Source organism: Columba livia, chromosome 1, assembly GCF_036013475.1.
Source record: "Columba livia isolate bColLiv1 breed racing homer chromosome 1, bColLiv1.pat.W.v2, whole genome shotgun sequence".
NCBI lineage: Eukaryota > Metazoa > Chordata > Aves > Columbiformes > Columbidae > Columba > Columba livia.
In genome coordinates this window covers 135,439,176-135,467,131 of record NC_088602.1, presented here as the reverse complement: position 1 = coordinate 135,467,131, position 27,956 = coordinate 135,439,176, and the positions used below count along the sequence as shown (strand labels likewise).

At 40.5% G+C, this 27,956-nt stretch overlaps 1 protein-coding gene across 16 annotated transcripts in view; it reads right to left on the bottom strand.

The window, feature by feature from the left end:
• Window positions 1–1,763: 1,763 nt before the first annotated feature.
• The window catches only part of ABCC9 (ATP binding cassette subfamily C member 9), a 77,344-nt gene continuing 51,151 nt past the window's right edge, over window positions 1,764–27,956 (bottom strand). For 8 of the 16 annotated variants that reach the window (XM_065031944.1, XM_065032043.1, XM_065031953.1 and 5 more), the window contains 15 exons: window positions 27,461–27,702; window positions 26,364–26,512; window positions 24,583–24,652; window positions 23,566–23,723; window positions 20,835–20,927; window positions 18,019–18,121; window positions 15,582–15,683; window positions 12,777–12,897; window positions 11,675–11,805; window positions 11,022–11,100; window positions 7,903–8,011; window positions 7,563–7,666; window positions 6,713–6,846; window positions 6,290–6,352; window positions 3,174–3,460 (listed from right to left, as the gene is read on the bottom strand). In XM_065031944.1, the coding sequence (XP_064888016.1) occupies window positions 3,323–3,460; window positions 6,290–6,352; window positions 6,713–6,846; window positions 7,563–7,666; window positions 7,903–8,011; window positions 11,022–11,100; window positions 11,675–11,805; window positions 12,777–12,897; window positions 15,582–15,683; window positions 18,019–18,121; window positions 20,835–20,927; window positions 23,566–23,723; window positions 24,583–24,652; window positions 26,364–26,512; window positions 27,461–27,702 (1,796 nt within the window). In that variant the 3' untranslated portion in view covers window positions 3,174–3,322. Of the gene's footprint in view, window positions 3,461–4,922; window positions 5,103–6,289; window positions 6,353–6,712; window positions 6,847–7,562; window positions 7,667–7,902; window positions 8,012–11,021; window positions 11,101–11,674; window positions 11,806–12,776; window positions 12,898–15,581; window positions 15,684–18,018; window positions 18,122–20,834; window positions 20,928–23,565; window positions 23,724–24,582; window positions 24,653–26,363; window positions 26,513–27,460; window positions 27,703–27,956 lie in introns of all 16 variants that reach the window. The other 8 variants (XM_065032014.1, XM_065031989.1, XM_065032007.1 and 5 more) reach the window with 2 other exon arrangements.

Here is a 27,956-nt window from a genome sequence, read left to right as displayed (position 1 = left end):
TGCGAGGGGTAACAGTTTTAGACCAAAGGGGGTAGATTTACATTAGATATCATTATAGCAAGAAATTCTTTGCTGTGGGAGTGGTGAGACACTGGAACAGGCTGCCCAGAGAAGCTGTGGATGCCCCATCCCTGGAAGTGTTCAAGGCCAGGTTGGATGGGACTTTGAACAACCTGGTCTAGTGGAAGGTGTCCCTGACCATGGCAGGGGGTTTGGAACTGGATGATCTTTAAGGTCCTTTCCAACCCAAACCATTCTGTGATTCTAGGTTTCTATGATTGGCAACAAGGGATGTTACTCCTATTTTGCTTCTTCTGTCACAGAAACAATTCACAGCAAAAGAAATGCAGATGAGATGAGAAACATAATTTAGGATCTCTCATAGAGATTATTTTCCACTCTCCAGAGTTAAAAGAAATGTATGCAAGGTCAGTGTTAGCATTCAAAGCTCCTTTGTAAAAGGAAGAACCTAATAGTTCTAGAGCATAATATCACAAAAAAGAAAGCTTGCTTAGTTTAATGCTTGGGGGAAAAAAAAAAGGCAACCCCAAAACATGTTGACATTAGTCTAAGTGTCCCACAAAGAGAAAGGATGTTACGACAGAAAGATAGAGAAAGCCACGGGCAAAAGAGAGTGAGTGCAGAGCTGTGTCAGAGAGGAAATGGAGCAGAGGGTATGGGGCTAAATCAGGAAAGAGTGGGAGGCCTCATGGAGAATAAGGAGTGTTCAGGGATACGAGCAGGAGCCTCAAAGAGGGAATGATACAAGGGCATGGTGAAGAAAAAAAAAAGCAAAGAGGCTGTGGCAAGAGAATATGGACCGACTGGCAGAAGAGGCAGTGGAACAAGAGTTGAAGAAGCAAAATCTCCAGACTGATATTTCCTTTACCATGTTTCAGCCACAGCCTAAAGAGACTGCTCCCAAAGGGGACATATTTATATTAAATTAAGGTAAATTTGTTTCAAAGACTTCTCACCTTTCTTAGTAACAAAACAGCTGTGTGATTGTTGGGAATAGCCTCCTCCATTAGAGGAAAACACAAAAAAGCAAAACTCAGCTTAAGCCCTGGGTGGGTACATACCATCATATGCAGAGTGTCTGTGATGTGGGGAGATCTGGTACATCTGCAGCAGTTGGTTTATGTATGCTGTCTCTCTTGGGATTTGTGTATGTTGAACAGGATTGTTTCAGGACTCAAATTATGCTTCTAAACCTGCTAGACAGCTGTGGGATATGCTATAACAATCATCAAGCACTTTGACTAAGCAATTTTGACGTAATACTAGGGCAAATATTTCTGCACACCAACACAGAAATGAATGAAACATTTTTTCTCAGTTGTTTTCTCAGCCCCTGAGGTATTTTCTTTTCTACTTGTTTCAACAGCAGTGCTAGGTTCTACAGCTCTGGAAGGATGGTGGAGCAAAGAAGATGCTTCTTACTTCTGTAAGGGACAAATAGAAGAGGAAGGAGGTCCTAATTATTGGCCTCTCTTAAGTATTATGAGATACCTGACACAATCCCAGGCCTACAGAAGCCATTTATTGTAGTGAGAAACCAGGATCTTGCCAAACTAGTTGGCACCACTTAACATAAATCAGGATTGCATCATCATAAAAGATATGCAGATAAAGAAAGTTATTATTCATACTTCATACTGACTGAGTCTAAAAACAATAAATTCAATTTCACTAAAGACAAGGAAATGAAATCAAGAGTGACTTTGGCCTTTTAGCTCCGATATCTGTGTGACAACATGTGCTTTCGCTGTAAACATCTGCTTTATTTTTTAATTTTCTTTGTATGACAAAGTTCAACACAAGGAATTAATCCAGACAAGAGCAAAAACTTTTCACAGCAGTAGACAGGGAAATCACAGAAGTACTTCCCTTCATAAAATGTTAAAGACTGAGTTTTTTGTTTAGTTGTGTCACAAAGCTTTTATTTCCAATCATTGAAGTGGAAAAAAAAAAAATAAAGAAAAAGAAAAGATAAACCACTGTCCTACAACTTCCCCCAAATTCATGGCTTTTTTTTTGCCAAGTACTGTCACTTATGTTCTTTTCATTATGCTAGAAATAGGCTTAAGTGCACATCATGTTCTTCCAAAACCTTAGAACAACAAATGCATAATAATCACATTGAATACTACTAGTGAATCTGATGTCTCTAGCTCTGCCTTTGAAAATATGCCCATTAAACTCTTTCTGGAGGTTTACTGCCCATTGTGCAGTTGTCACGGTTCAGAATCTAGTCATATCCGTTAGTCAAGCGCAGGTAATCTTTTCAAAGCTCTAGGATGTAAATATGTATCTAAATTCACCTAAATTCTTGAAGATAGAGAAACAATATGAAAATAATGCCTTCTTGGACTAAATCTGATTTAGAGGTACTCTAGAAATGTGTAAAGGAAACAAAAGATTGTCCCAGGGTAAAAAAAATTATGTGAAGGACTAAAGACATACAAGACAATTAGTGGCTGGCTAAGTACATGCCGTTTTAAGTAGTATATTTTAGTGGACATGTTTAAAAGATTGGCTAATATCAAGTTTATAAATTCAGATTATTTTTAATACAAAGACTTCAGATGAGGTACAAAATTCCTCTATACGCTTATCAAAGTATGCATAATTATAGGACGATTTGCATCTTTGAAGAAAGTCGGCAGAACACATATGGATGCAGGAACTGACTGTAGGTATAAGACATCATTGCACTGAAAAATAGTACTGGGACAACTATCGTGTTCGAACTGAAGTGAAGGACAGGAAGAATTTCCTTATATCTGATGAAATTCTTTTCCCTCATTCACTGCTCCTCCACTATAACTTGAAGAGCAAAGTTTGTGCCTTTGGAATGCAGCGAATTGCCCCAAGTGTTACAGGATTGGACTTTTTTCCTTGCCCTCCTCTGGGGACACAATACTTCTGGGGATCTCTCATTTCCTTGACAAACTGCACGGTTTGACTGCTGGGTCCAGTACAGCATATGCAGTTTATAAGAGCAGTGCATTCTTTTGCTCTCTATAAAAGAAAATAAAGTCACTAAAAGTCTAAGGAAAATGCCAAATTCCCAGGAAATAAAAACTTCTGCTGCCTCTGTGTGCATGCGGGTGTGTGTGAAGTTTAATAGCTTTTGAATGAAGTGACATTTTTATTGCTTTGAGGCATACTTGTATTGCAATAGTCTTTATTATTTTGGAAGATGGACGTGTGAAGAAAGAAGCTCTTATAAAAAGATAGAAGTGATGTTACATTGAATAGAAAATATTTGCATTTCATTTGTTTAAAAATAAGCTATTAAAATGCATCATGTGATTCTTCACATGTCAGCCCGGACAAAAGAAGCAAAGATGCCATCTTCTTGAGAAAGCAGATTCTCAGGCGTATCATATTCTAAGATGTTCCCTCGCTTCATGACGATGACCAGGTCTGCAGTTAGGATGGTGTGAACCCGATGCTGCCATAAAGAAAAGCACACAGAAGTTTTCATTACGATAATTTTCACTGCAGTTCATTAATGGGACTAATCCAAGGCATACCAATATGGTGAAAGGCTATCCTTGTTTACAGTGGTATTTGGAGTAGTTCCTTGTACTAGATCTTTAATCTGAAGAGATCTCCAATTACTTTACAGCTCCTGGCATTAAGCCTGAAAGTACTTCAGCATGTACTTCACTTTCAGTCCGCTAATTGCCATTATGGGCAGCACAGCTGTTTGAATAAAACCTACGGCACCACTGAAATGTATCTTCCTCTTTAGGAAGTGTCCTGGTTTTGTTAAAAACAAGTTTCTCTTTTAGTGAATTTGTCTGTCAGCTAAAGCCTTCTTATTAGCTGCATTTTCCTGGAGAACCAGATACATGTTTTGGTAAACCTAGCAATGGAATGTGAAGTTATAGATAACGAATTGATGTACCTCTCACGAGAGGGGCAAGGAGAAACAGGTGACCAAGAAACTGACCAACAGGGTATAACATCCCATTCGCATGAATACTTCATATAAAAGTGGAGATCATGAGGATCTCGTCCCTTTTTCCTTATGGCCGACATTAGGAGAGGACCTTGCTAGTCGTCCCTGCGAACTGAGGCCTAGTGAGAGACTGAATCCAGCTCCGGTTGGCTGCAGAGTTCAGTCTAGGACTTTGGGTGCCGGCTCTGCAGTTGCTGAGACTTTCAAGATTGGTTTTGTATATTTTGTATTATTTTCTCTATTCTTATTAGTAGCATTAGTAAAACATTGTTAATTTTTCCAACTCTCTTCTCTCTGTCCTTCTTTCCCTCCTGATCACCTGTCCTTAGTGGGAAGCGGGGAGAGGGAGGGGCTGAAAGGGGAAGTTGGGGAGAGCGGGTTAACAATACATCTGCCATGGTTTTATTGTCACCCCACAATCTAAACCCTCGACAGGAAGCATGGGAGAGAAACATCCTGGGTACACGTTGGCTGTCAGGTGGCTTAGTGTCCTGCTCCGCTCCTTGGTCCTTCTACCCTGAGTGTGTATTCTGAATGCATCTGGGCTGTCTCCTCCTGTAAATCAATTAGCTCCCTCTGAGATTAAAATTGTGTGTGCTACACGGAATAGCTTAGCCCCACAGGCAACAGGAATGAAACGAGGCTGAGTCCGATTTCAATGCTGTATGAGTACAGCCAGTCAGCTATAGATAGGATGAACTCTAAAAGTGTGGTATTTCACTATATAGGCTGAAGGTCAGGCATTACTTTATGGGGTGGATTCCTCTAACATGATAGTTTCAGTGTTAGCTGCTGGTCTAAGCTTTAGTTAAATACGATTAGCATAAATAGTCATGAAATTGAGCAAACCCAGGAAGCACACAAAACACCTTCTTGCACTGTCATCTCAGAAGTTGTGTAGTAGAAAGGAAACAGAGAGAAAGGAAACTAAAGAAATGAAAATAACTACCAAAGAGCCAGAAGTCTCATGAACAGTGTGGACTGAGAGAGTCTACTTGTGAGTCTTCACCAAAGTGGTGAACAGGCCGTCCTCTTTGAGGAGTAAGTTTGAGGCAGTGTCACATTCAACTAGAGAGCCCTCAGAAAGGACTAGGACAATATTGGCGTCCAAGATGTGAGATACCCGATGCTGGAAAAAAAAGAAAAGAAAAACAGGTGGGTGAAAGAAGGATCAGCCATGAATGAAGACAGGAAGGAAATGAAGCCAACTCTGCGAGAAAAGCTAAATATTAGCATGTGCCATTTTGCTTGAGACACCAACTTTGGGAAGGCAAAGCAAAAGAAAAGTGAGATTCCAGTCAGAAGGAAAACACTGAAAATTTGAACAGCATGTAACTGAAAGAGAATATGCTTACTGCTAGAATCTTCAGTATTTACGCATCCAAGAACCTCAGAGCCATTTGTAAACGAGTTAGGTTAAGCAGTTTGCCTGACACAACTGAGTCACTGATAGACTTGAAACCAGAGTCCAGGAGGCATAACTCTAATCTCTATACTGCAGGACTGGCTTCCAGACACAGCAAATGAAACAGCTGTTGAAACACGTATTTATCTCGTGGATAAAACATCTGATTGTTGAGTAACTCTGCTGTCACAAGGTGGAACTATTCTTAACAGTATCCACCGTATGTGTGTGCATGACTATGTATGTATGGGTATGCACATAGATGTGCATACCTGCACAGATATATGGAACTTTTGGGCACATTCTGTGTCACTAGAAATGGTAGGAAAACAGGAAAAAATATCAAACATTTAGTTGAATTTTTGAGCAATTCCTGTAGGTTCCTATTTTTAAAACCTTTATCATAAACCAAACTTTTTATTCTGAAAGAGAGAAAAGATAACCCAACTTGAGAAACCACACCCAAAAGATTTAGAAATATCATCCTCTTTTATACATTTGTGCCATGATTGCAGACACTATCCACACCTAGACTTAAGAGGCAAAATTCAAATACAGATTTTGATGCAACTTTCAATAATGGCTTAACCCATGGGTTCGGTTTCAATCATCTAGTGAGAATGACTTCAGATTTTCTTGGAGACAATGTAAGTGCTGAAGTTCCTTGTAAATTCCTTCTTAAAATTGACGTGTTTAAGTTTGGTCCACTTGCAAGATATCATCTACTGCAAAAATTCACATTGATATAATAGTGTCTTGACTTGTTCTAGTATCTGAGAATATTCTGACCTCATGTTTTAGTTTTGGTTTTTGATGTTTTCAGTTTCATATAGCGATGTTTAACTAGCGAGAGGCAAGATTAACTGCCTCAGGAATGAGGAGAGAGAGCATTTGCTGGCATCACTACTTACTGCTATTGTTACAACTGTGCGGTCTGCAAAGGCAGTCATCACAACCTTCTGCAAAATGTTTTCCTGTGGAAGGAAAAGGCTTACTTCAGTTACTTCATTCTTTTACATTTTAATTCATGTGTCTTCAAGCACACAAGAGAGAGGACCGTGTTCCATACTATCTCTGATCTGTGCACCAGATTCTCAGTAATGAAATGCCAAATAGGGGATTTTCTGAAACATTTCATTTTGTCTTTTTTCCCCTCACCTTAGGCATCAGTCCCCAAAACACATCAATAGCAACAGCTGAAACCAAACACAAGAGAAAGGCAAAAAAGCTGTCAGTTTTTTCTGCTAAAGAGATCCCATGGCTGACATTTAGGGAAGATGATGCCTCCTCTCCTAGTAGATCCACGCATCAATGGTGCTAATCGCTATACTCACTGTGGCCATGTCAATAGATGCTGTGGCTTCATCCATGATGAGAATGCTACTCTTGCGGACAAAGGCTCGGGCCAGACAGAACAGCTGCCTTTGACCTACGCTGAAGTTTTCTCCTCCTTCTGTTACCATTGCATCTGTAATAAAATCAGCTAGTTTGAATGTCACACCACTGAAATGCTGTATGGTCGCACAGTCACCACCCAGTGATTTTGAGTGGGCATTGCGAAATCTCTGCTTGTGCACTGTTCCAGGGTCAAGAAAAATCTGTGAAAAAGTCTATAAGCATAATTTTGACTGAACACTGTAATGGAGTGATACCAAGAAAAGTGAGCACAGATTCTTGGGAAAGGAGCAATATATCATTAAGCAAGTAGTTGGCACAAAATAGTTAGCAAATCTGGTAGGCTGCAGGATAATATTGTGGTAATATGAAATCCACTAAATATGAAAGGAAATGTGTGAGTTTCCTTCATCAACCAGATCTGAAATGATATGGAAAATGCCCTGTCCATGTTCTAGACAAGAGCTACAGCTCTGCTAGAAGAGCTAGATTCTGCTGAATGAGTGGAGGTAAAGCTGCTCTGTTTTATTTCTCTGCTGATAGTCACCCCGCTACAATGCTGAAGTGCTGCAGGATTTTTCTGCAATGAGTGGAAAACCAGACAACTCTTCAGGTTTTTAGTAAGAATAATCTCTCTAGGATAGAGACAGAATATTCATTAGGTGCCTGTCAACACCTGCATGATGGTTCAGAGTGTGGGATCCCATGTATCTGTTTATATGTGTGCATGCTTACGCATGCATAATTTCATTATTGGCCTATGTTCCCACAGAGTTGATTCAGACATACCAAGGCCTCCTGGCAATGACTTGACCATGTTCTTCAACTGAGCAATCTCCAAAGCTTCCCAGAGTCTATCATCGGTGCACTTGCATTCTGGATCCAAATTAAAGCTGCAAAGAAAACCATAAGAGGAGTCTTCCTACTGCAATTACTGTCCATTTGGGTCTTCTGCAAACGAACATTTTGGCATTGTGTATGTCACTTGACTTCCACTGGATAGGCCATATAGACAGATTGGACCGATCTAGGAAGGTTCTTTCCCTCTTACATCCCTTCCAGTTCCATAGCACCCATCACAAACATGTCATGCAATGCTGCTTGTCACCCCCTGATGGCATACACCTACCGGATGGAGCCACTGAACAGTATTGGATCCTGGAGAATTATGGAGAGTCGGGAACGGAGAGTATGAAGAGGCAATTTGCTGATGTCTATTCCATCAATCACTATCCTCCCTGTTTAAAATAACATGCAGAAGACATGTGAAGGAACTGCACAAAGCATGTGACATGCAGGTAGCAGACAGAAAGGGACAACAGCTGGTTTGGGCTGGACTCCAGCTGATGAGGCAGCATGCCTCTGTGACCTCTTGGCAGTGTTATTTAAACATAGGGAAGGTGAATGCATGTAGTCACGCAAGCCAGAGAGAACCCAGCCTATTCGTGATGCTGTTTCTTTGCTCTCTTTCTTTTTTTTTCCCCTCCAAACCTTCCCATAAAGGAAATGTGTGGCTTCCATGCTATGTGACTGATGACAGGAGCAGAAGGCTAGTTTATTATGGGGCAACCTGAGCTTTACAGCCAAACAGAGCAAAACCAAGAGCAATGTATGGTATTAGCCACATCCTGTGCCTTTCTCTGTTCCCCTTGACTTGAACAGTTGCAGAAGATATTTATTTTGAGATTCTGCACAATTTCTTCTGCATAAAATAGGTATATATCTGCAATCTATACATAAGAAGCCAAAACAATCCTTCACACTCTAGAAGAAATGGGGTGGCATTAACTTTTTAACAAGAGGTAGATCAGAAAAACAAAAAGGATGTCCTTCTCCAAGGCATTTTAATACCATTCATGCTGGATCCTACAGCTCATTTTCCTTGGAGTATTTGGTTGTGAATTAGCCACATACTGTTCTGCTAGCAGACGATTACTGGAAGCAGTCACATTAATCACTCCTTAACCTAGTAGTTCATTCCCTGACAAGAAGCTGCTGCAACAGCTGGGATACTTGGTAAAGTAAGAGGATTTTTCCTTTTCTAGTCACTACTTCAGGTCAATGAGCATATGGATCTCATCTGAAAATGTGATTTATGATGTGCTGAGTGTTGCAACTGCTGATATTCAGGCAAGGGAGGTGGGACAAACATACAAGAGAAACTGGTTTGCTGCCCTGTAAGCAGAATAGGGTGAGAAGGGCAGCAGGAATCTCATCCGTTGAATCCTCAAACAAAAGCTGGGAACTACTGATCCCACTGACTTACCCTGGACACAGAAACTTCCTCCAGATTATGAGGAAGAGATGGGCCAGGGCAAACTGAATGAGGATATGGTAGGGGGTATTTTTAATAGGCTCATTTCTGCAGTTTCCCTGTGCATTACTTCATTGGGCAGCTGTGCTCCTCCTTGGGAAGTAGCTAACATTAAGTTCACCAGTTCTCTCTCCCAACAGTGAGGACCTAACCATGAACTGGCAAATACATGGATATCCAAAGCTGTGCACAAATGCCTCCTCTGTCATTCCCAATTGTCATGATACTGCATTTTGTAGGTTACTCTGTGTGGCCCTGTTCCAGTGAATGACACAATACCCACCTAGCTGGATTACCAATAGTTTTTTGCTTTTATTAGGTTGTCAGAGGAACCAAGACTTCATCTGTAGCATGCAGAGTCCAATTGTTTTCAGACTTTCAGAAAGTCTGAATCTGGTTGTAAGACTTCAGCATGAGACATCAGTGACTGCATAAACTTAAGCAATTCCTTTTCGTCACAAATGAGGACATGAGAGAGGGTTAGCAGAAGATGAGGGGGACTAATGAGAATACAATTAATATGGCATGCCTTGGGAATAGGGGAATGCATTTTTGGTAGAAGTCAGGGTGCTCAAGGAAAAGAAAAGAGCAGATGAAGAGACTCAAGGAAAAAAGTAAATTAGAAAGGAGTTGGGAAACCAGGAAACTAATGAGGGATGGCCAAGAAAGACAGAAGAGAAATAAGAGGTAGTTTGAATAGAGAGTAAGAAAAAGGAAACACTAAAGTACAAAAAAATAAGCAAATAGAACACATACAAATGTAAAGAAATAACAGAGACATAAGGGACCAAGGTGGACAACATGAATGAAATCTTGGCTCTAGTAAAGTCAGCTGAAATCTCATTATGTAACTTATATTAGAGGCACAACCCCACCCAAAAGTGGACCAGTATAGAGGCCAATATTTGGTCTAGCAGAGAGAGATTGGGATGTGCACAAAGGAGCACAATTAGAAAAGCTCAATTAGAGCTCAATTAGAAAAGGCTTAGGCATTCCCATTGGGAAAAAATCAGTGAGACAGAAGCAACAGACAACAAAAAGATACAGAAAGAAGATTAAAGTAGAAGGAAACTTAGAGCCGGCCATGAAAATAATTATTATTTGTTTGCACTATTCATATATCCAGGAATCCTGGTCATGAATTAGAAACGTATTACCATAGATACATATAGGCACAGAACCACAAAAAAAGCAAGTATTAGCTGCAACATATTTACTCGTCTTCTCACATCCTAATGGGGTTTCCCTAGCAAATGTTCCGCTAAATTGGAAACATGGAAATCTTTGAAACAAAAAGATGACTTTCCAGTAGGTTTCCATATTCCTCTAACAGTACACATATGTATTATAAATGCAAGGGTGCATATTGCTGCATACCAATTCATGCCCATTAGCTGCCAGAGTGAAGTGCTGCAGGAGTGAAAACGTAGCAAAATATTTCCAAAACTTTTAGTCAATTTCGGCTGTAGTTGTGGGAAACCACAATGAAATAAAAAATAAATATCAAGGGAATGGACTTGTTGAGTTCTAGTTTATATTCTCCTAATATTTTGACAGCTATCATAAATTAATTCAGTTACTCTTTAGGGAGAAATTTAGAGGCTCCAGAGAGTTGCATGTTCTTTTCTCCTGTCTCAAAAAATGGCATATAGTTTTGTCAGAGCATCCAAAGAAACCCCCCCCCAAAACCAAACAAAAACCCACAAACAAACAAACAAACAAAACTGTGTGTAACATTTCCTGAAAGAAGCAAGAGCTACTCACAATTGGACATTTTGTACTTTGAAGGATCAGGCATAACAACCCCCATTTTAATCATGTACCTTCTGAGCCAAAGAGCCAGGATATAAACTATCAAAAAGTCTCCTTGCTTCTTCTCAAGAAATAAGGGGGGAGCAGATCAGGAGTGACAACATACTGCAGTGAAAACTAACCATCAAATATGTCCACCATTCTGAAGAACGCCAAAGACAGGGATGACTTGCCACTGCCAGTACGACCACAGATCCCAACCTGCAAAAGACAGCAAGATGTTGTTACTTACAAAGGGAAGCTGAAAATCAGACTTGCAGTCCTTTGGGGAAAGCTGGACTGGATTGTCCTGCTGGTGAGTGGAAAGGTCCTTCCCAATGGCCAGTGGCAGACACCAGGGAAAAAAACGAAAGAGCATGGTAAACACACTCCTCCTTTCTGCCTCTCAGCATTGTAAGGTCTTGTCCCAGGAACATTTTTAAAACTTCAGCATTTTCACCTGGACTACAGTGACACTATATGCTGAAATTGTGAGACATTCTTGCATTTTTACTCAGTTGCAGTCTGGTGTTCATCTAATCTCATCTGGCCACATAGGCTCACTCAATGTGAGGGAGATGGGCTTGGAAAGAAGTAGGACTCTCAGAAGTAAAACTGATCCCATCCAAGAATGAAATGACATCAGTGTCATTATTTGAACCACTCCCAGGGACCTCAGAGAGGACCATCAGTGTATATAGCTGTCACACACCTTACTCTTCTGCCACCTTAGGAAACACAATAAGGAAGGATCTACTGCAGAATGAGAACAATAGGCAACTGCTTGACACGATACCTTTTGCCCTGGTTTGATATACGCCTTAACGTGCTTAAGAACAGGCTTCAGGTTGTTTTCATATCGAACGCACAAATTTTCAATCTTGATTTCCCCCTCCTGGGGCCAGTCTTTAGGGACTTGAGAGGGATCTGAAATAGTTACAGAAAATCAAACCAAAACAAATACTGTCAGAGGGTCACCCTTTATGACATTCCCCTTTCCCTGCTCTTTCCTGCCTGGGCACCTTCCTTAGGCCACTTGAGAAACGGAGTCCCACTTCCATGCTAAAAGGGAGCTTGGAACTGCCTGGTGGGAATGCCAGCACTTCACTTCCAGATCTTGGCACGTAAGGAGGGAGGGCAGATGCTAAAGTCGCTCTTGGCAATGAAACAGGGAGAAGCCAAACAAGCAGAGAAGAATGCAGTGTCAGTGCAGCGTTAACATGTTCTTTGGTCAGTAACTGGCACAGGAAGGGCAGTGCAAGGAAGGATGTTGTTACTGCCATACAACATGAGCTGTTGACATTATCACAGCTCATATATCATCCTGATCTGCAAATACACAGCCAGGTTTTTTCTCTAGACTAAGGAGCTTGGCTTTCCATGGAAACTTGCTGACCTGTGAGCATTTTGGCTTTGAACTTCAAGGAAAAAATACCAATCAAAGCTGATTTGAAATATAGTGATTATGAACAACAACATGCAGATTAGAGAAGAGTTGCTGAGGTCTGATTGCCAATGTGGTCCTGTCCTGTAGACCCCAGTTGTTGCAAAGCATGTGTCTGATAGTGCTTTTCTAATTTTATCCATATTTTTGTTTTCTGAATAGATACTTGGATGTTTCAGTCATCCCACCTGTAACTATACCCTTGTACTTTCTGATGGTATTACAGGGCTATGCTGTCTCCCTGGCATTTTGTAGGTTTTTTTTTTTATATAGAGTGGCACAGGCTACATATCTCATAGCTACTTCTGTCTGTCCTTGTCATTCAGATTAGTGGGAGTTCCTCCATGTCAATGAGAACAGGTTTGGGTGAAAGGGTTTTATACATTTTGCATGACCAAGTCTATAGTGATTTCACATTACCGCATTAAAACCCAAAAAGATTAGAGTGCAATACCCAAGTAGCCATCATAGTTCTCGGACTCCATGTTCAGGAAGCTGTGTACTTTTTTCACTGCACCCATCTGCACCTCCAGATCAGCCAGATTCCTCACCACCCAGTTCAAGTAGTTGGTTATCTACATGACAAAATGAAAACAAGGAGAGGGTTCAGCCTTCTGTCTGTTCATCTACCTGTTTGCGAGTAAAGGTTGGATAAGTTTGGAAAAGTCTTTGGCCTGACTCTGCACAGTGGGTCTTTATTGTTGTTACAACAGCTCAAGACTAAGTGCAGCAGCATCAAAAATGTAATAAGCCGGTTGTACTCTAACAGAAATTACTCTGACATCATAATTTAGTGCTCAGTATTCTCATCCGTGGTTTTTGAAGGAGAAATATGGAAAAGCTGTAGCTAGAGTTTGAAGATGTGACTGACTAAGGGAATCTCTTGTTCTTGGCATCTAGTAATCAGAACTGAAAGTCATCGTCTTTAAACACAGAAGCGATCAAAACTGGAAGTGCTGTTTGGAAATACTGCATTTTCTAATATTTCAAAGACTACAACTAAAGATTAAGAAAGTTTGCTATTTGCAAATATATTGAAGAGATTTGATGGGCATTTCACTTCTGTTTTCTTCTGTGCATATTTAGATAATTCATTTCTCTCTGTGGAAAATTTGAGGGGTTTTAGCATAAAAATATATGATAAAAATGTAATATAAGCTCAACAGTATTTACTTATTGGTTTTTATTCCCATTTGTAATCAAAAGGATTTGATGAATAGTAAAGGTATTACTTGTAGTAGGTCATAGTTGATAATTTGCTGTCTAATGATACCCAGTAGCTTAGAGAAAGTGATCTCTAGTCAAGACTGACTATTTAAAGGCTGAAAACCATAAATTGATTTCCTAAATGTTCCTAAGTCTGTATTTAAGTGTTCATATAAAAAAAGTGTTCATATAAAAAAAACCCAAACAACTGATTTTATTAGAAACAGTTTGTTGCCAAGCACCTTTGAAAACTGAAATACTTTACATGCCTGAATAAAGGTTTGGAAACTCAACTTACACAGTAAAAACATTCTATATACAAACATATTCAGAGAAAGGTTTTGTCATTGTGGGAGACTGCTGCATCTGCCAAATAAGTTTATTATGAACAAATCACACTATTATTATGAATAAAAGAAGCCCTGCTTCTTTTCCACTAACCTAACACTGATGCAATAGGTCTACCATAAATAATTTTCACTGAGATTCAGCGATAACATTTCTTGTCAATTTAGAGGATTTAATTGCTTGCTTTATCCTTAAGACAGAGTTATTCTAGGGGGTATTGTTGTCTTTGTTGTTCAGAAACCCGCTCATTCAGTGTGCAGTTGTTCAGTCAGGAAGTTACAGAAATGGGTACGTTTGCATGTAAGCTAAACACTCGGCAGAACTGCTGCTTGCAGAGAAGCAGGCTGCAATCATAGAGCTGGCAGGTTTGACAACAGAGCCTGGCATCCCATTATTTCAACCTTCATCGCAGTTGTGCAAGAGAGTTGGCAGTGTTTATACAAGGGGAGAGAATAAGCTTATGGATGTCTACTGTAAACATAAGGCTGGTACAAAGAGTTTGCTCTTATCCAGGTCCAAACAACAGGCCTTTCTTAGCTCCAAAGAGAAATTATACAAAAACCTGTCAAGGGACACAGCTGATGATACAACTGCATTCAAAGCTTCATCAGCGTTATTGCGGGGCACCACAGAGACAGGTAATCGCTTGGTGACTAAAGCATTTCTTCCTCTGCTATGCCAGACTTCAGCAAATGGCTAATTTGCTCTAATTATCTGCCTACAAATAGATTAAATACAAAGTAGCCAAAGATGATGTAGACATCTTCCAGATCTCTGCTAATGGAGCAGGATAACCAGGAATGTTTTCAGAGTGAAGCTGAAGCACTGGGATTGATTCTCAGTTGCTGGCAGATTCTCGCAGTGCTGCAACACTGGCACAAAGGGGATTTAAGGCCACCCTAAGGCAGCTGCTGAGAACTTTCTGTTGCAACCATAGGCTTGCCAGCATTTATGTGCAAAACCAAACCTCAGTGTTACATTTGTACCCGTACCTCTCCCTCATACCAGTTCCATAAAGCAGCCAGTTCTTTGCCATGCCAACCATTATTTCAAAAATTCTTCCTGCCATTATCCTTATCCTACTTTTGTCCCCTCTCTCATGGTTAATTCAGTGATATTTCTCCTCACTATGGTGCTTTGTACTCTATGCTCACGATGCACTGCTTTCTTTCTGCTACCTGTCATGAAGAACCGTGCCTACCAGCCTGAAAGGTCCCAATTCCCAGATCCATTCAGAATTTCATGAACAATATTGGGCATTTGAGTAGTTTTCTTCCAAAGGTAGGACTGGCATTTCTGGTTCTTCAGCAATTATTTTATTTGGTCTCTGGTTAAACATTACCCAGGCTATGACAGTCTGTGGAATAGTATTTTTTGGCTGTTTTTTCCATGTACACGTGGAACCAACACCGCATTGTGCAAAACAGAGTGCACAGCAGGTCCTCTTATGCATTTTTAATTTTCCTGTTCTGTTTGGGAGCACGCAGGGCCTGGGAATGGTTGTGTTTTTTTAATTGGCTCATAAAACCTGAAGCAAGTCCAAGTTGCCCTGAACTCTCTCAACTTTGGCTTGAATCCACTATTTGCAGGACTGTTTTTTTCAAGATTAAGAAAGCTGGAAAATTACTGTGTATAAGCATCTAAAGAAATACCATAAAATTAATGTATTGGTCTGAAAGTTCTTATGCTTTGCCTTGGTACATACCGTCAGAGCGTACAGGAGACCTAGCCCCACAAACCCTGAGGTAGGTCCTTCTGTGATGGAAGTGACAGCTGCAGTCAGAACTATACAAGCACCAAGGTAATCCTGGAACGAGAGAGAGGAGAAGAAAGATTCTAGACAACATTAAAATGCTGCAATAAGACAATTTCTTCAGATACAGAGCACTTTTTTTTTTTTTTTTTTTTTCCTGGAAAAGGTCAGGGGTTTTGATGCCCAACCTGAAACACTCTCATGGAACTTGATGAACACAAGTGAAACAGGCCAGTGTATTCTGCAAATCCAGTTGGGCTTGGGTATCTTGTTGTGGCCACTCCAAAAAGAGCAAATATCAAAAAAATCTAATGAGCACATTAAAAAAAACCCCATAAAAATGGCATAATACTGACACTCCTGATTCCTACCACTATAACAGATCAATTGTACTATCTCCACTCTCCATCAGGTCTTCTCAAACATGGGTTTGCCTTCTCAAAAAGGACAAGTGACTTCACAAAATCCATGAAGACTTTTGGTAGAATTTATACAGGTAATGCTTGTGTTTTATGGACACAAGTGGGCAGACTGACATGAAGTGTCTACATGGTGCAAAGGGACACTGTGCATGGTGAAGGCATCCCCAAGCCTGCTGTACACTCACAGCCTGCAGTGAAATACTATGTGGGTACTGGCTGTGTGGACTCTGAAAGCAGTACATCTGTGTAGTTGGGGTGCTGCAAATTATCTACCAAGACTTACCAAGACTGTCACAGCACTGAGTTTTGGAGTGACTCCATGGTAGATACCTGAAAGATCTCAGCTCTGTGGTGTGGTGATGACTTGCTTTATAGAAATTTCTGCATAGGCTAATGCATTAGAACAATCTGACTTCTCACAAGCTCTGCAGGAGCTTGAACCCGTCTTCTTGATGTGTACCACAGTTGTGAAGTGAATGCCACGTGTGATCTCATGTAGTTGTCAAGGTGCCTGATTAATGAGACTGTTGGTATTCCCACTCTCCCACTGCTCCCTGAATCATATTTACTTTGGATTACAGGGTTAGCATTTTCCATCAATTTTTTTCCTTCTGTCTGATAAAATCCTGCCTGGAATCTTTCTCTCTGAGATGTGAAATAAAGGCTGCCTAGTTCACCTGTCTGTAAAAAGTGTTGATGAGCAGATGACAGATTCAAACATTACATCTGCTGAGGAGTAAATGAACAATGGTTTCAAGTCTCCACCAGCAGTTGGAACAGGACTTCACAGCTGCTATTAAACCCTACAAAGTTTTGAGTGATATAAGTACCACCGTGCCTTTAGGCAGAGCTAAATAAACTATTCCTTGGCACAACCACAATATTTCTAATGCTATGATGAAACGATATGTATTCTTGGATCAAATTAATTCTGGATGTAAGCAAGTCTAAGACTGTGAGGCATTAGCAGGCACTGCCACAGTTTATTCCAGGATTGGTTATTGCTATGTTATTTATCTGTCTTTGATTTGGAAGCAAGGTCAGCTTGATCTTGGATGCTGTAAGAAACTGAAAGCTCCATGCACGAAGGAAAGCTGTGCCATCATAAGAAATGGAGCACAACCTTGTTGCTCTGCCAGCATACCAGGAAATGAAGGTAAGAATACAGCCTCTGGAGTGAGGATTAATCATGTCTACTATTATTTGTGTAAAGCAGAATCAGGTCACTGCTCTGTTTATTCACTGCTTTCTTAGTCTCAGATGAATAAGAAAATCACAGTGATTTTGCTTGCCTCTTCTTGCCTTGCAAATCAGGAAACCTTCTCATATGCTGTCCCTGAAGAGCCCCCATAAAAGCCAGGAGCCTGTCTCACTGGCATTGCCTGTGTTGTGCCACGCTGTCATTTGTTTTTCAGTTGGACACTAGTTCTGCCATCTTTCTTGATATTGCACAGTACTGCAAATGGCACAGTATGGGCTCACAGCTGCAGTAAGGGCATTGCAAATGAGGGCTCTGAATTACACCTGTGGGATAAAATCTGTTGCTGGAGAGATACCTCAGGACCTGGAAGCTCAATGGTGCCTAAAACAGCCCCGGTAGAATGATGGCACAGTTCACAATACTTAAAAACCCTGCTCTTCTTTAAAACTAGTTCCTGCTGCTGGAGGTCTGCAGATGCTGCACAGTAGTAGAGAAAGCTTTCTTTCAAGTTATGTAAATGTTTGTTCTTGTGCTCTCCTCAGACGCTAGACATCACAACAGCAAAATATGAGAGAGACTTGTATTTTCTTACTCCTGGCCAAGAAAGCTGAAAAAACTCCATGGGTTTAACATAGATCTATTTTAAGGAACAGTGTGTATAATCTCATTGTAAGATTAATTCTCGTTATTATCTTCTCTGCATCAGACAAAGTCTCTGTTTGCTTCCAAGGTTTCAAAACCATGGCTAGGACTAAACTGAACGTACCGTCCTGACCTCCAGCCATCTGTTGGCAGCCGATAGAAATAAGTAGGCAATGTTGTTTGTGTCAGTTAGCTCCAGCATACGTTGTTTAAATCTGGCTTCATGCCTGCCGAGAACAAAGTTGTTATATTACAACACATTACACACTTGTACACAAGAGGATGAAGCATTAAACTCTTCTCTCCCTCCAGTCCCAAACTATTGCCCATCTGCCTTTGCCAAAGTTTGGGATAAAAACTCTTCCCTAAGGACCTGTACAGGCTGCCAGGACTCTTCATAACCAGATAGCACTACATGTATAATGGGGCAGAATTTGTTCAACAAGCTGTTATATTGGACTAGACTTTGGATCAGAGCCTGCCCCCTCAAAGAGACTTCAATGCCAGGGTGCTAGGGACGGGATTTACTTCCCAGAGCATATCTGCTTTTACAGCTGCAGACTGTGGCTGCTGCTGCCCTCCAGTCCTCTCACAGGCAAGTGCTGCCATGGCCCATAGCTTCTTCTTCACAAGCCACTAGCAAGAGAAGAGCAGAGGGCTCACCTGTGAGCTTAAAATCGGAATTCAGAAGTCACCTGTCCAGCCGCAGGATCTTCAACAGCAGACATCGCTGAAGTTTTGAGTAACGCTGACTGTAGATTGATCAGTAGATCAATACTTTTCAACTACTCAGCTCAGCTGTTTTCTCAGCTGGTCACACATTGCCTAAGCAACTTGGAAAACTGCAATGAGGGAGAGCTGTACGCCATTTCCGAATTACAAAAATGAGTGGTGCTACCTCCACTGTCACTTGTTTCTCTCTCCCCCACCTACTGCCTGTTATGTTTATAAAACAGTGCAAGGATGACAGGGTGCCTAAAAGCAGAAGTACAACTGGGGAGGGAGGGTGAAATCTCTGTTGGTCTAAATGTACTAAATTCATGGCACCTTGCAGTACTTTAGGTATGACCTGCAGTCAGATGGAAACTATTTTGTTGTTTCATATTCTACAGTGTGTTAAATACCCTCACTTGAATAAACTAGTTGGGCCTCATTCAGCAGCTTTATCATCTGTTTTGTCATGGCAAGCTCTACTGTTTCAAAGTCTCAAGGCCCTGCTGTGAGGCACCTGTAACCCCTGTTCTGCCAAAAATCTTCCTTTTTTCTTTTTTTTTTTTTTTCCTTTTCCCACTGATGCTTTATTTCCCTCTGCGCAGCTTGTAAACATGGCAAGCAACCTCCCCAAAACAACTGGTAACAGTGATGACGTGGGTAGGAGCAAAGATGCACTGACTATTCTGCTCATCTGCCTTTCTGGCAGCGAAACTCCCATTTTCCTAATGGAAAATCTGACATGCTTAATCTGTATCTTTTCATCCACGTCCAGCTCTTCTGGGTAGGTTTAGACTTTTATCCTGTCAGATGACAAACAGCAAAGGTCACTGAAATTGCTTTCTGATCCAACTGTGCTACTTTGTGGTAAGTTATGTGAGGAGCTACTCTATTTAATTTATTTAATTCTGGAACATACTGAACTCAAACTGCAGAGAATGACTAACAAGACTATCAGCAAATATGAGCTTACTAACAAAAAGTACTGGAGACTTCAGGTTTGTTTGACAGTGGAGCACAGTCAGGGAAATTAAATGGCTTTGATTAGCACCAGAGATCCTGGAAAACTGAAGTGACAGTTATGATGCCAAATCCTGCCCTAGGGCTGCCTTTTGGTGTCTGCTATCCAAGCCCACATTGCCATTTCGTAAGGCAAAGAAGAGTGGAACAACTCCTAACAAGCGCTAAGCTCCTTCATCTTTCTCAGGAGATAATGTGATGAAAGGCCACTCTGGACCTCTCAGGAAGCACTCACCATACATCAGCATTGGCTCTTAATCATGACTTACTCTTTCAATACATCATTCTTGTTGGCCACTGGCTCACATCTCTTCAACACAGTAACATTTTTGCTTCTCCTGCCACAGTCCTTACCACAACACTCTGAACTAATAGCCTAGGCCCTAAACCTAGCTTGAAGTGATGAAGCATTCTTAAGCTGATCAAATAGGTGTGTAAATAGCATTGCAGTGAGATCTGCACTGTTTTGAAATCCTACAGTGTACAGAATGAGTGCAAGTTACACTTATTGGGGAGCAACACCAAGCTGGCACCTTGACAGACTCATGCTGGCTACAATGTAGTGAACATACAAGGAAAATTTAGCCTATATTTCATGTAGTAAGTGGAGAATAAAATATATATTCATGGAAAGTTGGAAAACTGAGCTGAACCTTCCAGAATTTATTTTTTGGTTTTGATTTGCAAGGCTAGGTTGTACAACGTTAAGATGAAGTTCTGTTCTGATGTAGTTTTCTTGGAAAGTCCTTCTAGTTGCATTAGTACTTTCAGCTGTAGAGTACTATAGTGATGTTTCCCTGCCTGAGGAGTGGGTTAAATACAGAAATGCTTCAGGGGCACTTGGATAGCGCAACTTGTAGGATATAGCAAGGGGGGGTCTGAAAGAATGGTGCTTGTACCTGCCTGGCAAAGGAGAACTCTCTGCTCTCCAAGTAAGGCATGGTTAAACTAAACATCTTAAAAGTTTCAATACTGTACCCTAAAAAAGTCATCAGCTTTAATTCAGCAAAAAATCGATACAGGTAAATTAAATGTGCACAAGTGTCGAGAGGCACGGCAAAGCAACACGAAAACAAAAATATCTTCCTTTTTTTGAGATGACTTAATTGACGTCAACCAAATCCAATAACTTGCCCTCAGACATACTCCAACAAGCTGCACAGGCCAGAGCAGAACTCAAACCTCTCTCTAATCATTTGTTTTACAGACCTGAATGCTCTGATGGTGGTAAGGCCTTCAGCTGTCTCAGAGAAGTGACAGAGCAAAGGTAGCTGGGTGCTGTCATCAAGTTCCTGGAGGTCCCTGGGAGCACAAAAAGCAACAGGCAGCCAGTACAATGTCAACATCTGTCTGTAGAAATTTTACTGCATAACAGACAAGAGAAGAAGTTTTATCTATTGCACATATTATTTTCAGGATCACACAAACCAGTATTTTCTATAGTCTAGAAAGACCCTGACATGGGAATATCACGTTTCTCTTTTGACAGAGGAGCTTCTGAATCACCTCCCAGCCACCTCCACATATCTAGCTCTTGGTCACAGCTAAGCTTTTCTTGTCTCACAGCAATAATGACATTATCACATCTCTTCTGGATAAAAACCTGCTGTTAATTTTTAGCTGGCCTAACAAAAAGGGTGCCTTTCCATATAAACCTTGCCTCTTTTTGAGTATCTGTAAGTATCATAACATGCTGAACATAAAATATAACAGACTATAGCAGACTTTCTATTTACAGCGTTTCGACATTGGTTGAAATGGAGACACAACTGACAGAGAAATAATCTTCCTTGATTATTGAGAAATGGTCTTTTCAAGACCTGCACGGAGCAATGACATTTACGTCTAAAAAGTTCCAGTCTTCTGAAACAGAAACGGTTTCCAAACCGTGGAGACAAATACATCTTTCTGCAACACTCTGCCATTGGCACAGCAGCCAGTTGTATAAACAGAAGAGAGGTTGGATCATTAGATATTTAAACTATATATTAAAATCTTACTATGTTCGCACACTGTATTTAATAGACCAGGAGAAATCACTGCTCCACGATGCTGAATGTTACAGTGTACAGAACTGGATTTATTGCTTATGTTTTGATAACAAATATGCTCTCTTTCAAATTTATGATGGAAAGTACACAGAAGTTTTTGAGAGATGTAATGGAAAATACAACAAGGAATCAAAGAACTGCAATAAATAGTGTAAATATTTGCATTTCTAAAAATCAGTGAAGCTTATACGCCTGGAAACTACTGCATGCAAGTTAGTTATAAATACTTGCTGAAGCTATTCCTTCATCCTACATTTCCCAAGACATTTTTTTCTAGAAATAAATTAGATTTATTATTTTCTATTGTAGATTGAAAGAACACAAGTCAACCCTGGATTTTTCACAAGTGATTTAAAAGAGTTTAATTTAAACAGATTAAAAAAAAAAAAAGTGCACTTGCTGATACAGCTTTTCCTAGGAAACTGTAGGGTAATAAAATTAATTCGGTAAATATGGACATCCAGAAGATCAGTGATTGCAGAGCCAATGCATGCACGTGTCCGCGTGTGCTGACCTGCTGACCTACAAGGTTGATCAACTTCTCACTAGCCTGCATGGTATGGCTATCAGTACAGCATGTGGGAAAACCAGGTTTGGACACAGATGGAGACTTTATTATCAAATATAAAATCACAGAGAGAAACTGTACTGTTTCCCTGTGGTCTAATATGTCAGATTTTGCCTGCTCTTGTGTATTTTAAGAAGTTCAAACAGTGTGCACTGCTATGTGTAGCAGGACAGGGTGACACTGAGAAGACTATAATGCATTTAAGAATGAAAACCAAGTCTCCTGATTCCTTAGCCTCCTTGAGACCTAGTGTACTGCCATGTAGAGCATTAGTTTGGAAACTTGGTGGGGAAAGAACAAGGTTTCTATAAAATCTCAAAGAATTTAAGCAAATTATTTCAGAATTAAACATTCTCATTTTGTGAATTCTGACTATAGAGTTTTCTTATTAATAAATCTCCTTGGGAATTCTGAGTGAAACTGATGAAAAGTAGGTTATAGCGAACCTAAATCATCGATATGTCGCTCTGTGCCCCTCCTGCTCTGTTGATTTAAGGCTCAGGCTACCTGAATAAGAGTGCTGTCCATGAAGCAAACTGTACTGGAACGCTCAGTTGAAAATCACTGTGCCTCTTAAGTGGATGCTACCAAAGAGTTGACATGGCCAAAAGTCACAGTTGCTAATGATGGTAGGCTATTTTGGCCTCCTAGCAGGTCAGCAGGCACCCTGACAGGTGGTTATAAGTATCAGAAAGTGAAGTAAATCCAGCTAGAAATCTGGCTGATAAAAAAAAAAAGAAACAGCATGACTGAATTTAAGAAAAAACTTGGAATGGATTGCTTAAGATATTCTACTAAATTACATAATGGATTTAGCACTAGAAGCATGACCCTAAGAAACCGTGACACACTTTTTTGCTGAAAAAAAATATACTCTTTACAGCCAGCAAACCATTCTGAATATGAAATGTTCTGTACAGTGGAAATTACTTCCTGTAGAGTTTTTTCCCAATATGAAGAAAAAGCCATGACTGACGTTAATCCAGGAAGCTATTTTACATTCTCTACTAACCCTCAAAGGGTCAAAGAGGAGCTTTGAGCAGATGTGGGCTGGCTCAGCTAATTAACAAACTTCATGCTCCTCTGACTCTATAGCCAATCATGTACAAAAGTGATGCAACTAGTGTTACTTCCCCAAATAGCCCATTTGTAGTCAGGTCGGCTGGAAACATCCTCTGATATATGTCTCAGACTCAGGATCAGAAGCAGGATGCTATGGCTATTTTCCCCTAATAGTAGCTCCTATAACATCACATACCATCACAATTCTTATGTACAAATTTTTTAGAATAAATTTTCGGCTAAGTTTTTAAACACATACTTGGAAGCAACTCTGAAATATTTCTGGATGAAATAAAATGCTACTCCAAGAGGCACGAGGGCGACAAGGAACCATGGTGTGGCGTAGGAGATCATTCCAATGGCTGACAGGCAGAGTAAGGTGGACCGGCTAAGAGACTCCAGGGTAGGAGGAATGTGCTGAAGCGAAACAAATAACAAATGTAAGGCAAAAGTCACCAGTAGTACCATGATACCGTTCTATGATTCTACAATTCTATGAGTCCATGATTCTATGACATGCCTTTTCCTATACAGAACCACAGGGAAACTGGAATTATACCGCTGTGCACTTCATTAATATTCTCCTTATATCAAGAGACTTTACATTTTTTTGGGTCTGATATTCAAACATGCAGAGGTTAAAAAATGAGTCAGTAGTTTTTTTTCTAAAGGTGAGTGTTTCAAAGATCATGGAGAAATAGGAGCCATTTCCACTGCAGGCAAGAAAGAGAAAATTGTTCTCTATATCTCAAATATTTAGAGAAACAGCATGCTCTTTCTCACAGCCTCTTCATTTTCCTTCCGTGTTCCCATCACCCTTACATTCAGGAGTATTGCTCATCCAAACATTTTAATTCACAGCAATGGTGAAAGCATCCCTTCTCCTCCCTGAATGCTCTAAATTCACATGTGCTGCAGCCAGAATGGAACATCTATTTGTCCCATATAGTTCAAGTTACTGTATTTTACCCTGTTTCCTGTTTTAAGTCCAAAATACAGTGTTTTGCTAACCCAGGTCTCCCACTAGAAATAACTAGGCTGCATATGCAAAAAATTAAGAGCCACCATCTCATGCCATGCTTATTGTAATAGTTACCTGCCTTCATTGCTACAAACGTGTGTGTACTTTCTATTTTGAATTTTTCTAGTGTCATTCCCAGAGCCTGTTTTTGATATCTTTCTCGACTGAATATTTGAATGCATCACCTTATTCAGTAGATAAGTGAAAATTTACAAAGCCAAGATGTAATAAAACAGAATATACTGATATGTCTACCTGATCAATTATATTTGTATCAGCAGAGAAGCGATTCAGAATTAGTCCCAATGGGGTTGTATCGAAGAACCTGTTGAGGAAATTAAAACCAAAAAAGTTATCTGAAAGTGAATTCCAGTTTTGGATAAAAATTCTGATCAGAGAGAACACAGAGCTGTGTCCTGCCATTTTGTAAACCCAAGCAGTAAATATGAATAAAATGAGATCATAATGCCTGCATCCTATCCAAATGCTTCTCTTGATATTTCTACCCCCAAAACTTTTAAGTCTCCTCTTCAAAAAACCTACCATCTTGCCTTCTGCTTTTTCATCCACACTCCCTCAAGATTTAAGATCCCATCCAAAGAACACAGCCTGTCCTTGGCTGCTACTCAACCTCCTGCTTGGTACTGTGCACCAGGACTCCGTTTCTTTAAAGCATCATGATAACTGTATTTGTTGTCACAGAATCACAGACTGGTTGGGGTTGGAAGGGACCTCTGGAGGCCATCTAGTCCAATCCACCTGCTAAAGCAGATTCACCCAGAGCAGATCACACAGGAATGTGTACAGATGGGTTTGAATGTCTCCAGAGAAGGAGACTCCACAACCTCCCTGGGCAGCCTGTTCCAGTGCTCTGGCACCCTCAGAGTAAAGAAGTTTCTCCTCATATTCAGATGGAACCTCCTATGCTTCAGTCCGTGCCTGTTGCCCCTCATCCTGTTGTTGGGCAGCACTGAAAGGAGTTTGGTCCCATCCTCTTGACACCCACCCTTGAGATATTTATAAACATTGATAAGATCCCCTCTCAATCTTCTCCAGGCTAAACAGACCCAGCTCTCTCAGTCTTTCCTCATAACAAAGGTTCTCCAGACTCCTAATCATATTTGTAGCCTTTCACCAGACTGTCTTCAGTAGTTCCTTGTCTTTCTTGAATTGGGGAGCCCAGAACTGGATGCAGCACTCCAGATGGAGCCTCACCAGGTCAGAGTAGAGGGGGAGTAATGGAACATCTATTTGTTACATGTACTCCCAGTACTCTCTTGACCCACTGGTCACACTTTTCCTAATGCACCCAAGATGCCATTTGCCTTCTTGGCCACAAGGGCACATTGCTGGCTCATGCTCAACCTGTTGTCCACTAGGACTCCCAGGTCCTTCTCCACAGTGCTGCTTTCCAGCAGGTTCGCCCCTAACCTGAACTAGTGCCTGAGGTTATTCCTCTCCAGGAATATTCCTCCCCTACACTTGCCCTTGTTAAAGTTCACCAGGTCCCTCTCCACCCAACCCTCCAGCTTGTCCAGGTGTCGCTGAATGGCAGCACAGCTTTTTGGCGCACCAGCCACTCCTCCCAGTTTTGTATCATCAGCAAACTTGCTGATGCAAGCATTGTTTTGGCCACCCTGCAGCCTGTGAGGGACTGTGGCTATTGTGCACAGGCCCTGCCCCCAGCCACCAGAAGCAGCCTGGTGTCCACATAGGTTGACACCATGCCTGTTGCTCGGAGTTGGAGCTGGGTGTCCTGGAGCTAGAACCACACTCAAATCCATCCTTGACACCCCAGCTTGGAAGGGGGTATGAGGTGTCTGACACATTTCAATCAGATAAAAAGGGGGGAAGAACTTCACATGTTCTCACATGGAATTTTTTTTCTCTTATTACCTCACTAGTTATTTTCATGTTTTGAGGCCTCAAAGAAACAAGGCAAATATAGGAGCTTTTCACAGGGGTATTCTCCCTATTACAAAGAGGACAGGATTTGACCATGTAGCTTTTCAGGAGGAATATTATTTTTGTTGTACCTGATCGGGCCAAGGATGATCTTGTTGAGGAGATTATGATGTAGGTTCTTGGCTGCTGTGAGGCCCATCCACTCCACAGTCAGAGATGTGATGAGGCAAAGGACAATCCCTGCTCCAGAGAGGATGCTGAAGACAGCTACATGATAAGTCTAATAAAAGAACAAATACGTCAGTCCTAGAAATAAACACATATTTCTCTTTTCTACTTGGAAGTTCCCAAGGTAACTGGTAGCAATCAGCTAGTATGTCCCACCACATATATTACATAATTATATTAATATAATGTTTTGGAAATAAAAAAGCTATGGTGGAACTGCAATTCATTATGTTCACATAATCAGAAGTTCTGGCAGCTCTAAGATCCTTCAGTCTACTGATGAGTACCCTTCAAGACCTTGAAGTGATAGTACTTAGAACTGTGAAGATAAACTAACTGGATAAATACAAAAGTATGTAAACTGTTAGCCAAGAAACTCAGACAACCAAAGTAGAACCTCTCAAGAATTAAGGCATTTGAGAGATGTTGGAAAGTTCCACTTTGTTAAGTTAAAGCACCACTAAAATTACCAGAGCAAATCCTAAACTAATCTGCCAGGGCTATAACACAAGTAAGCCTTCTGAAAGTTTATTAAGTGAATTCCAGTGAGATATTTGTATATGAGTCAAATTTACAGCTATAAGCAGATCATCTTTACGTCATGTGCTTGAAGAGGTTTTTTTTTTCTTTTTCCTTTTTTTTTTTCTTTTTCCTTTTTTTTTTTTCTGCAGGACATGACAGGACAACCAGTACCTGGGAAAATGGGGTCACTGACTTAGGTGTTAAAAAGTCCATATGGAAGAGTTTAGTATGAGGTTTCTTCCTTCGAAAAGCCAATCATTTTTCTAACCTCAAATATGCTTCTGTTTCACTTTTGCGTGTTTGAAAAGACCGATAAAATTTGAATTATCATATGTGTTAGCATAAACAATTCATCCATCCTATACAAAGGCCAGTCTTATGGTATTTATCTGTCTTTCCAATCTAGATGGCTTATAGGTGAACAGCAAATAATTATTTTAGAACATTTTTCCCCATCAAGCTCCAAGATATGGCTCACCTTATCTGTGCTCTTATCAACGTTCTTGACTTCATTTTTATTGTCCATGGACGTCCATGTAGCAAGCGAATAATCTATGGCCACTATAACTGAGTGTTTCAACAACTTTGAGAAAATCATCAGAAAGAGCAAGAAAAATCCTCCAGAGGTTAGATATCTCCAGCAGGTTTTCCACGGCATCTTTGTCCTGAGTCTCAAGACAGTTGACATATTATCATCTTCATCTTCTTCCTCTTCTTCCTCTGTGACTCAGAAATTTGAACAAGTTAGCTTGGATGCAGCACTAAGGATTATACCTGTTTTTACTGGATTTGGTTGACTTTTTAATTTGAATTCTAGTTTTAATGTCGAAAGTAAATTTGCCACTCAAAACCAGCAAACACTTCAGACATATCTTCATAAGACTTCCCCTGTCCTGACAAATTTTTGTAAGTCAGGTATTCAGTACTATTTATAGTAGAGACTAGGCCTTTCCCAACCTGTACAGCTGCTTTTG